Raw genomic sequence first — 10,869 nt, 5'->3', positions numbered from 1 at the left:
TACTACTACTACTACTACTACTACTACTACTACTACTACTACTACTAATACTACTACTACCAACGCAGCTGCAGTAGTAAATAACAATATCGCTGTAATGTTATTATTTTAATCGTCTGTTGTTATTAATTCCCGTTTACCCTTATCGATACGACGAATCCGGGCCCGCCTTTCGTTTTGCCCGGCGTAATATCTCGTGTGTACACATTTTTACACACGTCGAATTTTCAACGCCGAAGCCGCGTTAGTCCCCGCGAGTGCGCCAACGTAGGAACGGAAGCGCGCGCGCGCTAGAACGGGCGTTTGTGTGTGTGTGTGTACGTGCGCGCGCGTGTGTGTATCATGCATTTTGGCCGCCGCCGCAGTGATCGTTCCGACGTAAAAAGTGTCACGGCGTCTACATGAATGGCCGTCGCCTACGTCGTTGCCGCTTAGCTACATCGCTACGACGCTATATCATGTGATCGAGCGTCCAAAACACAACCTGCATCTGGGTAAGTTTTCACGGCATTATTTTTTTTTCTCCCCCTCCCCCCTGAAACACCCGGCCGCCGGGCAGTATGTTTTTGTTTACGTTTACTGTTATTGTAATTATTATTATTTCTAATTATAACATTGTAATTGGTACATTAACGGTACTGCTTTTCACGCCATAACATAATGTTTACACGTATTATTATTATTATTATTATTATTATTATTATTATTATTCTTATTATCGGTACTACGTGCGCGCTCGGTTATCGCGTCCCGATCGTGTGCCCGCGTCCCTTCTATCAGATCGTTTAGCCCGTTTTTCTCTGCACGACAACCGATCTCGTCCCGGCAAATCTTGTTCGTGTTCCCCTGTTGCGCACACCCTGCCCAAATGTTTGCATCGCAACTATGCGTAACATTTTGTAACACGTACGTGTACGTACGGTTGGTGCACGCTCAAAGGTACGTTCGTTCTCTCGTACGAATATTGTTGTGTATACATATATATGTGTGTGAGTAATGGGTATACATTATACGTGCGCGCGCGCGGGCGCACTCCCGTGCGTGTGTGTGCGTGTGTACCTCCGCGGCCGTCACCGCGCCGTCGCTGCCACCACTGCCACCGCTACTACCACTACCACTGATACTGCCGCCGCCGCCGCCTCCTCCACCGCTCACCATCACCGCCGTTGCTGTCGCCGCCGCCGCCACCACCGTAGTCGTAGTCGTAGTCGTCGTCGCCGCTGTCGTCGTTTTGTTTGTTGTTTACACGGCGGTGATGCTCAATGCGCACCGGTGTAGTGGACCGCCGCTGTATTGAACGCGTATAAATATAAATGAAAAATTTTAGAATAGGTAATACTCCTAATAATAATTATAGCGGTATTTTAATACCATTACACACCGGTGAACCGTCGCCGCCGCCGCCGCCGCCGCCGCCGTCGTCGTCGTCGTCGTCGTCGCTGCCGCCGCCGCCACCACCGCCGCCGCTGTCGTCGTCGCCGCCGTCGCCGCCGCCGCCGCCGCTGCCACTCGGGCTGAATAAGAGTGTTGAGCGTTCGCATCGTGCCCGTCGCTTCACTCGATTTTCTCTCGTTTGTTGATCATTTTTTTTTTTTTTTTTATCATTCCTCTATTTCTATCTGCCGCATTAGTGTTTTTGTTGAACGTGCCCCGCGTGTACGCGCTCACGCCAGTGGGATCTTCTCGCCACCGCCGACGTCGTGGGACTCGTATAGTTTTGGTAAGGCCGACCACCTTAGTCATGTCCATATTTTCCGCCTCGCTGTTGTTGGGGGCATTGCTTGGCAAGCGCGCGCCCCACGTCCCTTTTCTTTACGGCATGGTACTGCTGCCACGCCATCGACGCACCGTACATCGAGGGTACCCCACATAACACTGCAAGGCAAAAGTGCAACTGCAAGTGTCGTTTTTCTTTGCTACAACAAACAGTTACTAATCTGTCTTCTGTTAGTGTCGGTGACCTGTCACCGTCATTCGTTGTTGTGCGTTACTGTAACGTGTAAACCTGTTGGTGTTCTAGACGTTTGTTGTTTTCTTTTTATGTTTCTCTACTGTATGACCATCTAGTACCTATTGTTTTGTAGATAAAACTGTATTATGTGATGCCTATGGATTTCGTTTAATTTATGTGCTCCTATAAATATCTACCCTTTTTTATTAGCTTACTAATTACACTATTTATAAGATACAGTTACATTGACTAATCACACACATATATATATATATATATATATCTCACACATTTTGAGTTTTACAAAAATTTAAATAATTTATATTTGACTTTATACTTATTTAATGATTTTTATTTTAGAAAATGTCTAATGTAATTTTAATTGTGTGTTATGAATCTTGTTATTATATTATAAAATAGCTTTTTAAAATGACATTTTCATTCTTGTTCTACTTAAGAAATTCTATATTAGATCAAGTTTGAAAGTAGCCAGCTTAAATTAATGTTTAAGTTTCCGTATTTCATCTGTAATTTAAACAATCCAATTAAGTTTTAAATTATATTGGTATCAATCTGAGAGTTTAGTGTATTGTACAGTTATTAATAAAGGGTAACATCTTGATGTTTTAAATGTTTAAATGTCTTGAAACATATGTATATATATAACAAATATTTATATCTAATAAGAGTATTTAAATCTTTCCAATTATTAAATTAGTCTGAAGTGAATATTCATAAATTATGTGTAATTAATTTATCAGGTATGCTAATAAATTGAATACATAAATTCTTTTACTTTACTTTAATTCATATAGGTAGGTACGGAGTTTAAATTTGGTTAATGTAAATATTTCATTTAAATTAGTTTATTTTTAGTTTTATTTAAGGTTTATCCATGGTTATTTATACTGGTTGAGATCTCATCTATATTTTCTGTAAATTGCTGCATTGTGATGGTAACTTTGGTTGAACAACTAACTTCAAGTATTTTTAAGTATTTTTAGCCCAATTTTATTGTATAAAAGATAATATAGTATATAGTTTTCAACTTAAATTTTGCAAATAAATACTTCTACTCACAATTTGCTTTTAGCCATATAATAATTTTACTAAATTTTAGTGTTATCAATCTTTATCACCATTCAGTGAAATTCTAACCACAGTTGTATTTTGATAAATTGTAATAACTTGATTACAATTAAGTTAACATAACTTTTGAATATGTCAATTTGAATAATTTTTGTGTTAATTTTTTTATTTTCAATATTAAGTTCAAAGTTGAAATGGCAAAAATAAGTTTTTTTAAATAGTTAAAGGTAATGACCCCCTTTAATTGATTCCATTTGATTTATGTAACCCTATAGTATATATATATATATAGTCTTATAGCATAACATTTTAGTTGCTTACAATTTTATTACTAAAAATTTGTATTAAGTTAAAAATCTAAAACTATTAAATGTTCTATCTTAAATGTGTAGAACTGGATTGAAAATTGACAGCACATTAGTTTCTCCGCCTAATTGCTGATTTAACAAGTAAAAAGGCCACAAACTACAACCCGTATAGATAACCATGGTTTTATCTTTTGGTTAATTTCTATGCAATTTATTATTAGATTAGATTGGATTAATGACAAAAAATGTATATTTTATAAATAATACACAGGTAAAACTAAGTTTTGCTTGTTAGATGCATAATGTTTGAATCACATGATACTTCCCTTAATAATTATTAAAAATTTAAAATTTTTTGGCTTATTAAAAACACTACCAGTTTTTAGTAAAATTTATACTTTTTTTTTTAATAATTTAATTAAAATATTGATAACTTAAATTTTATCTTGAATTTTATGCTCTGTTAGTCTATATAGTACTTGGTATTATAATCGCTAGATTTTTATTTATGTTTACTGAGTTAATTTATTTTAGGTAATTTAAAAAAGAAAATGAAGTATTTCTAATAATTAATTTAACAGTCTATGACAATTTAAATCTAATAAACATTTATTTGCATAATATAGTGATCAAAATTTGTTAATATTTAATCGAGTATTTGATATAATAGTTAAACTATTATTTATTTTATAAATTATTATTCAAAATAAAATAATTAAGTCAGGATATCTTAATAATTTATTTATTTACTCAAAAAAATATAAAATAATAAGTAACATTACGTATAGTTCATATTTAGTTCTAATTTAAAAAGTGTTATTAGATGGTAAAAATCAAAATTAAAACATTAATAACATATGAGTACAACATTTTTTGCATTAATTATTAATATATTTAATAATTACATTTTTATTTATTATTCTATTGTATTTGTCCTTCTATATTTTTCATATTAATTAAATTAAATAACATTTATAATTAAATATCAGTATAAAAATATTATAGTATTGATATCATTATATATTACCAATTAATGACAATAAATGAGAGTAGGTATAACAATTTGTATTTATGTATTTAAAATATTGAATTTAAAAATAAGTTATCATAAGATAGTTGTTTTATATTAAACAGATTATATAATTTAAAATATAAAAAAGTTGGTATTCTTGTCGTATGTGGTCTACCATATATGTTTCTATACGTTATATGTGGTCTACCGCAAATCTGTCATCTTCCGCGCAACTATATATATTCTAGGACATTCCCATTAATTCGACTGCGATTAAGTATTATCTTAACGATTTAACTTCAATAATAAAGTCTAGCAATAATCATTATTGTAATCATCGTAAATGTATGAAAAAATTAGTTAAAGTTAAGTTTGTGCTGTTATATGTGTTACATTATTCTACTGTTAAAACACTTTGAGCATTATGTTAGCCAAAAATTATTATTAAATTATTCAATCAGAGGAAAATATCATAGCTTTTTTAAAGGAAAGAGGACTTATTTAAATTGACTTTCCTCCTTGTGTTAACTGTGGCACGTAAACTAAATTCTATACTCGCAAAGAAAGAAGAAAAGAAAGAACTGAAAGTTTTTAATACATACCTATTGACATATTATATTGTAATAGGTACACACACTAATTTACTTACATATTATAATATATTAATGCATATTTTTACATAGACATGCATGGTAGACCGCATATGACAAGTAGAAATGAATAATAGACTACATACGACAAGAATATCAACATTTTTTAATTTTCAAAATTATTGTTAATTAACTTAAATGATAATTCAGTTTTTTATACCAATTATATGTAAATGTAACAGGTTTAATTTTTAAAATAAAATACATTCTCAACAAAAGAAACTATTTTATTTTACAATGTACTCAAAGTAGTATGGAAATAATAAAATAATATTAAAAAAATAAATAATTTAGGTATAATAATATAATCAATGTTTTCATATTTTTGTATTATTAAATTCATGTTGCTACTATTAAACATTAAACTTTTTTAGTTAACTATTTTTTATATAAAATTTTGATTTTGGATTATTTTTTAATATTTTTAGATAGTTGGTAACATTTATTATACAAATTAAATATATTACATTATAAATTAATTTACTTAATTACTACATGCATTCAGTATCATAATAAATAGCTTATTATATTTTAGGTTATTTATTATAGTTATTTATCGTTTTTATTATTTTATTTCTTTAATTTACCTACTCATAAAATTATTTTACCCTTTTACTTCTATGCATTATTAGAATACATGAATACATTTAAAAAATTTTAAACTTTTATTTTAAAAAAAGTTGTGTTTTATTTATAAAATAACGTTTTTTTTTAACATTAATATGAGGTCTTTATAAATAATGGCAATGAAAAATAATAACAATTCACTATAGTCGATTAACTGTTTATACTTATTTATTTTATTTACTCAATTATTTTTTATTTACCATTTATTTATTCGTACTTAAAGATTTGTAAACATTCTTTATTGTTTGCTGTTATTATTTGTGGTCAGCTTGGACAATTTTTTTTTAGATTTTTTAAAAATAAACCAAAACAAGTAGTTGAAATATTTTCAGGATTAAAAAGATCAAAACCTGTTATATTATATTTAGCTTTTATTCTGTAAATACTGAGATTATGACTAATTACCTTATATAAAAGTATTAATTTACTTTACAATTTGGTTAAAAACTGATGAACTTGAACCACAAATTAAGTGTACTGTATTTATTTAAATAAAATTCAAACTATACAATTAAAATCAAATAATATCTTATCAAAAATATTTTGGTTAAAAATTTCATAATATATATATTTTAGATTGAACATAATTTAAAATCCAATCCAAGGTAATACTTATGGAAAATTTGGTTTTCCCAAAAATATATTGATTACTCATTGTATTTCCAATATAATTTGTAATAGGTATAAACATATATTCCATTATTTACTTTTTTAAGTTCTAAAAATCATGGCTCAAGGAATACATGTATTTATAGTGTACTTAAATGATTTCATGAAAATTTAATTTATTGATATCTTTTTAATATTTTCAATAAATAGTTAATTAATTAATTTGATTATATAGGTAAAATGTATGTATATATGTTAGTACTACACATTAATTAAAAATTGTATAATCTTCACTTCCTTAGTAACAAAAACTTATAACTATTGAAATTCATAGAATTTCCAGTTTCACAAATTACATTTTTATATCATCTAGGTCATAGATTCTTAACTTTTTCTTGGCTATGGATCCTGAATAAAATATAATCATGGACCCCCTTCAATGAAAAAAAGTTTATATATAAATAAATATAATTTTTATTATACGGCGATAGACTGGGGTAGATCTTTGGAGGGGGGCGACGTGGCAATTGCCGTAATCCTCCCTTGGGTTTTTTTTTTTTACAGATTGGTATATTTAATATTTTTTATATAGGTATATATAATAATTTTATAAATACCTATATATTATGTATATATTTGTATAAGTAGGATGTTTCATGATAATAAATAATAGTTGTGATCACGGTTCTAGATATGACTGAGGTTGTGACCAAGCGACCGAACTATAACCATTGATTTTATAATATACAGAAAAGCCAAGGTATAGGAATATTTGGAAACTATATTTTTAGATTTATTTAATTCCTATAGACATCAATAACCAAATGTAGATTTGTGTTATCAATAGCTTATTTCACAATGAAATACTCCGTGTACACATAAAGACATTATTGTAAGTATAGAATAAGTCATTAATGTTAAATAATTATTGTAATTAATATTTTTGAATAATGAATTTTTGTAGGTACTTACTAACTAATCTAGTTAAATATTTGTATTAATCGTTGTACTTATTTTTTAATAAATTGGTTAAATAACGGTCAATTATTCATTGTACTCTATAAATCATTAATAAATATTCCAATTGCCCCCTCCCCCCCATAACCAGGCGTCAGATCCGTCCCTGGTGATAGGTCAAGAGAAGTGATAGGTTTCCGTAGTAAATTGAAATGCTCGTTAGATTATGTTGCCATGTTATATTATTTTAAAATTAAAATAGCTTTATATGGCATATAATATTATCGTAATTTAAGTTTTATATTTATAAACATGGTTGTCTTTCAAATGGTTTTCAAGTGTTTCAACAATTATAATTATCTTAAAAATGCTATCAAAACAAATTTATTCTTGGCTTATTTCAAAAAATCTGTCAGCCACCCCGTAGACCCCGAGTAACTATCTACGAACCCCCAAGGGGTCCATGGACCCCGAGTTAAGAACCTATGATCTAGGTATTATGCTTATGTCAACATCCCTAACAAAGAGTGTCTTAACTCACTTTTACAAAATGTTCAGGAAATACAGTATAAACATTCCAAAATAAAATCTTATTCTGGTTTTCAAAAGTTGTAAATCTAAAAATTATTTTTGTAATCTTTCAGGTTCTTAAAATTAATTTATTCTATTTTCAGCTTACTCTATTTGTTGACTTTAAAAAATAGGTTAAAAAAAATAAAAAGATACGACTATTTTTGCTAATAAAAATAAAAACGTAAGTCAAGTTACGACTGTTTTCGTTGAAAAATAAAATAAAAATAAGAACTTAAGTCAAGTTACAACTATTTTCGATAGAAAAAAAAATTAAAAAAATAAGTCAAGACGTAATAACCATTGTAATGTCTTATTAATCAAAATAATATTTATTATGACAACTCAATATAATTATTATATATATATATATATAATATTTTTTAATATTCATGTCATAACATATTATATTGTATATAATTTAAAATGAAAAAAGTAGGCAGGTTTGGAATATGGCATATACAGTAATATGATTTAAGTAATTTAAATTAAATTATTGAATAATTATTGTTTTAATAAAAAAAATGTACTCTTAGTAGTTATAATAAATATTTAAAAAATACCTATACATTTTTATTAAAACAATATTATGTTTTATATTGGGTATTTACAATGTACTATGTTGACAGCAAACAATACATTATGTATAATCAAATATTATGGAAATTGAAAAATTAAAAATTTTAAAGTTATTATCTAATTTGTGAAAAATCTGTAGTTTTATTTTTTTTTTTTATTGCATTTTTGCCTTGTATTCGATGGCTGTACAATTTTCAATATGAACATTAACAGCATTGATAACTCGAATCTCTTCATCACTGCTTATCGTGCCATTTATAATATAGCAATTTAAAATGCTCTCTGAGTCACTACTTAAATCCTGCAGAAAATTGTATATTGATAATTAAATAATGATACATCACCTAATTTATTATACTTTTAACTATCTGAGAAATTTTAATAATACTTACGCTTTGTTCGGATTCATTAATTATAATATCATTCATTGTGTACTCCATCGCAAAAGTAAAATAAACAAAATATTGTTAACATTCTAACAATTAATAACATAATATCTCAATATTGAATTTAATAATGTTAATTTATGAAACTTTCATTACTTGTAATCAATAATTATTGTGATTGATTATGCTTAAAGTTAAAACCGACAAAGGTAAGTAAGGAGAAATCCGAAAATAGAATATTATAAATTATAATATTCGAGTTACCATAGTTTGTTTTCGTTGGTAATCTTGTTTAAATTTAGTGGTATCTTATGATAAGACTTTTCGTGGGAAATTAAAATTTTAATATTTATATTTATACATATAATATTTTATATCTTTGGTTTTATCTTCGAGATACTGTTGTCATCTTGGTTTTAAGAGAAAGAATTGCGCTAACAGATGGTTGCTAACTTAAAAACAAAAAAAATGAGTTACAACACTCTTTATTGCGAACGTCGATGTGTTCTATGTATATTAAATCTTATTTATATATATTTAAAGTAAAATATATTAACTGAAAATTAACTTATCACTTTGAAATAATTAGTATATTTTTTTGATAGGATTTTTTTATCATTTTAAAATTATGTTTTTCCTTTATATTTATGATATTAATTAAGTTTAATGTTTAATTTCATTTTAACTGATCCTTATATAAAAATTAAAAAATAAGTTATATTTAGTTTTTCTCAAGATTTTATCTTGGTTTATTATTATAAAATAAATGTTTTTACCCTTTAATTACCTTTTATTATAAAAATTTAAATTTTTATCATTTTATTTTATTTAATAATTTATTTTGTATATTAAAAAACATTTACTACTACTTCTAACTATTTCTAACTCTCAATATTTAAAAGGAAATTAAATGTTTAATTTTCTTCGAGTTTTATCATTATATTTGAGTATGTACAGTAAATATATTATTACTTTTTTTCTATGTTAAGTAGAGACACCGCCTAAAAAAAAAATTAAAAACATTAAAAAGTTATAACATTTTAAAATTACATGTATCTTGCTGTCTTAAAATATTTTTTATGCTATACAGTAAATTCATTATCATAGGAAAATTACTAAGAATGTATGGTTAATATTCGGTATTACTTAAAATCAAAAATTCATTATTTTAAACTAATATTTTTAGTTGACATTGAAATTTATCTTGGTATTTTAATTGTAAGTGGTGTGTAAAATAAAGCAGTTTAATAACTTTTATTTTAGCCAATATTGTTTAGTAAATTTATTAGTATTTCTTTAGCTTTAATTTAACTAAATAACAATAAAAGTAATTTTGAGTAATCACTTTGAAATATGTGTATTTTTTTTTGTTAAATTTTAATTCTTGGAGCTAATAGTTGATGGATATTAAGTACAGTTATATGATACAGATTATGCATTTTGATATAACATTGATAATTAATTGATTTTAAATTTAATTTTTATGTAATTCTCTGTTAGGTTGTATGTTGTAATGTACTATATTTTATAAAATAAAATATAATTTTTATAATAATATATTCTATACTAATGATTAATATTTTTTATTATGTTACTATATAAATGTATGAGTATTTAATGTTTAATGTTTAAGTACAAATTGGAGTTGTATATTTTTCCTTTTTTAATTCCTTCTTGTTTCTTTCTATTCCATTAAAGAACTATTGTAATTTTGTATGATCTGTTTATTTCTGTGTTTACCATTTGGTTATATTATCAACATATTATGTAAAAATATAAAATTTAAATAACATTTTGCTAATCTTTGTTCTAAATATATTTTTACCTAAGACCTCAAAAAGAGAAATTCTTAAATTTAGGTTGGTGGAAAAGTTGATTTTATCTAAATTTATTTAATTGATTTTATATGTAATGTATTACACCCATATATAGAAATTTAATTATTCTAGATGTATAGATTTTTTATATATTATATATGTATGAGAAATTGTTTTTGTGTTAATCTAATTAGAATTATATTTACAATATTTTATTCATTTTTAGGTAACATGTGTATGCCGAAAGAGGAAAAGTTATAACGGTTATGTTCATAAATAACAGTCGTAAGCGTATAGCTTTTCCCCTTTTAGTG

General features: G+C 26.8%; 2 protein-coding genes across 6 annotated transcripts in view; one reads left to right on the top strand and one right to left on the bottom strand.

Annotated features, from left to right (window-relative positions):
• LOC112694630 overlaps positions 1-8,792 on the bottom strand; it is a 30,348-nt gene extending 21,556 nt beyond the window's left edge. The window contains exons 1-3 of the mRNA XM_025570165.1: positions 8,745-8,792; positions 8,522-8,653; positions 1,156-1,288 (exon numbers count right to left, since the gene is read on the bottom strand). Of these exons, the coding sequence (XP_025425950.1) occupies positions 1,156-1,288; positions 8,522-8,653; positions 8,745-8,792 (313 nt within the window). The remainder of the gene's footprint in view (positions 1-1,155; positions 1,289-8,521; positions 8,654-8,744) is intronic.
• Positions 45-10,869, top strand: part of LOC112694585 (chromodomain-helicase-DNA-binding protein 7) — a 35,577-nt gene continuing 24,752 nt past the window's right edge. For 3 of the 5 annotated variants that reach the window (XM_025570135.1, XM_025570150.1, XM_025570106.1), the window contains exon 1: positions 45-494. The gene's annotated coding sequence lies outside the window, so the exon portion shown is untranslated. Of the gene's footprint in view, positions 495-1,191; positions 1,333-1,467; positions 1,721-10,869 lie in introns of those variants that run through there. The other 2 variants (XM_025570123.1, XM_025570114.1) reach the window with 2 other exon arrangements.

This window comes from Sipha flava, unplaced genomic scaffold (genome assembly GCF_003268045.1).
Source record: "Sipha flava isolate LNK unplaced genomic scaffold, YSA_version1 0_pilon_pilon, whole genome shotgun sequence".
In the NCBI taxonomy this organism is placed as follows: domain Eukaryota; kingdom Metazoa; phylum Arthropoda; class Insecta; order Hemiptera; family Aphididae; genus Sipha; species Sipha flava.
Note: the sequence above shows the minus strand (reverse complement) of the source record. Positions and strands in the feature narration are given on the sequence as shown.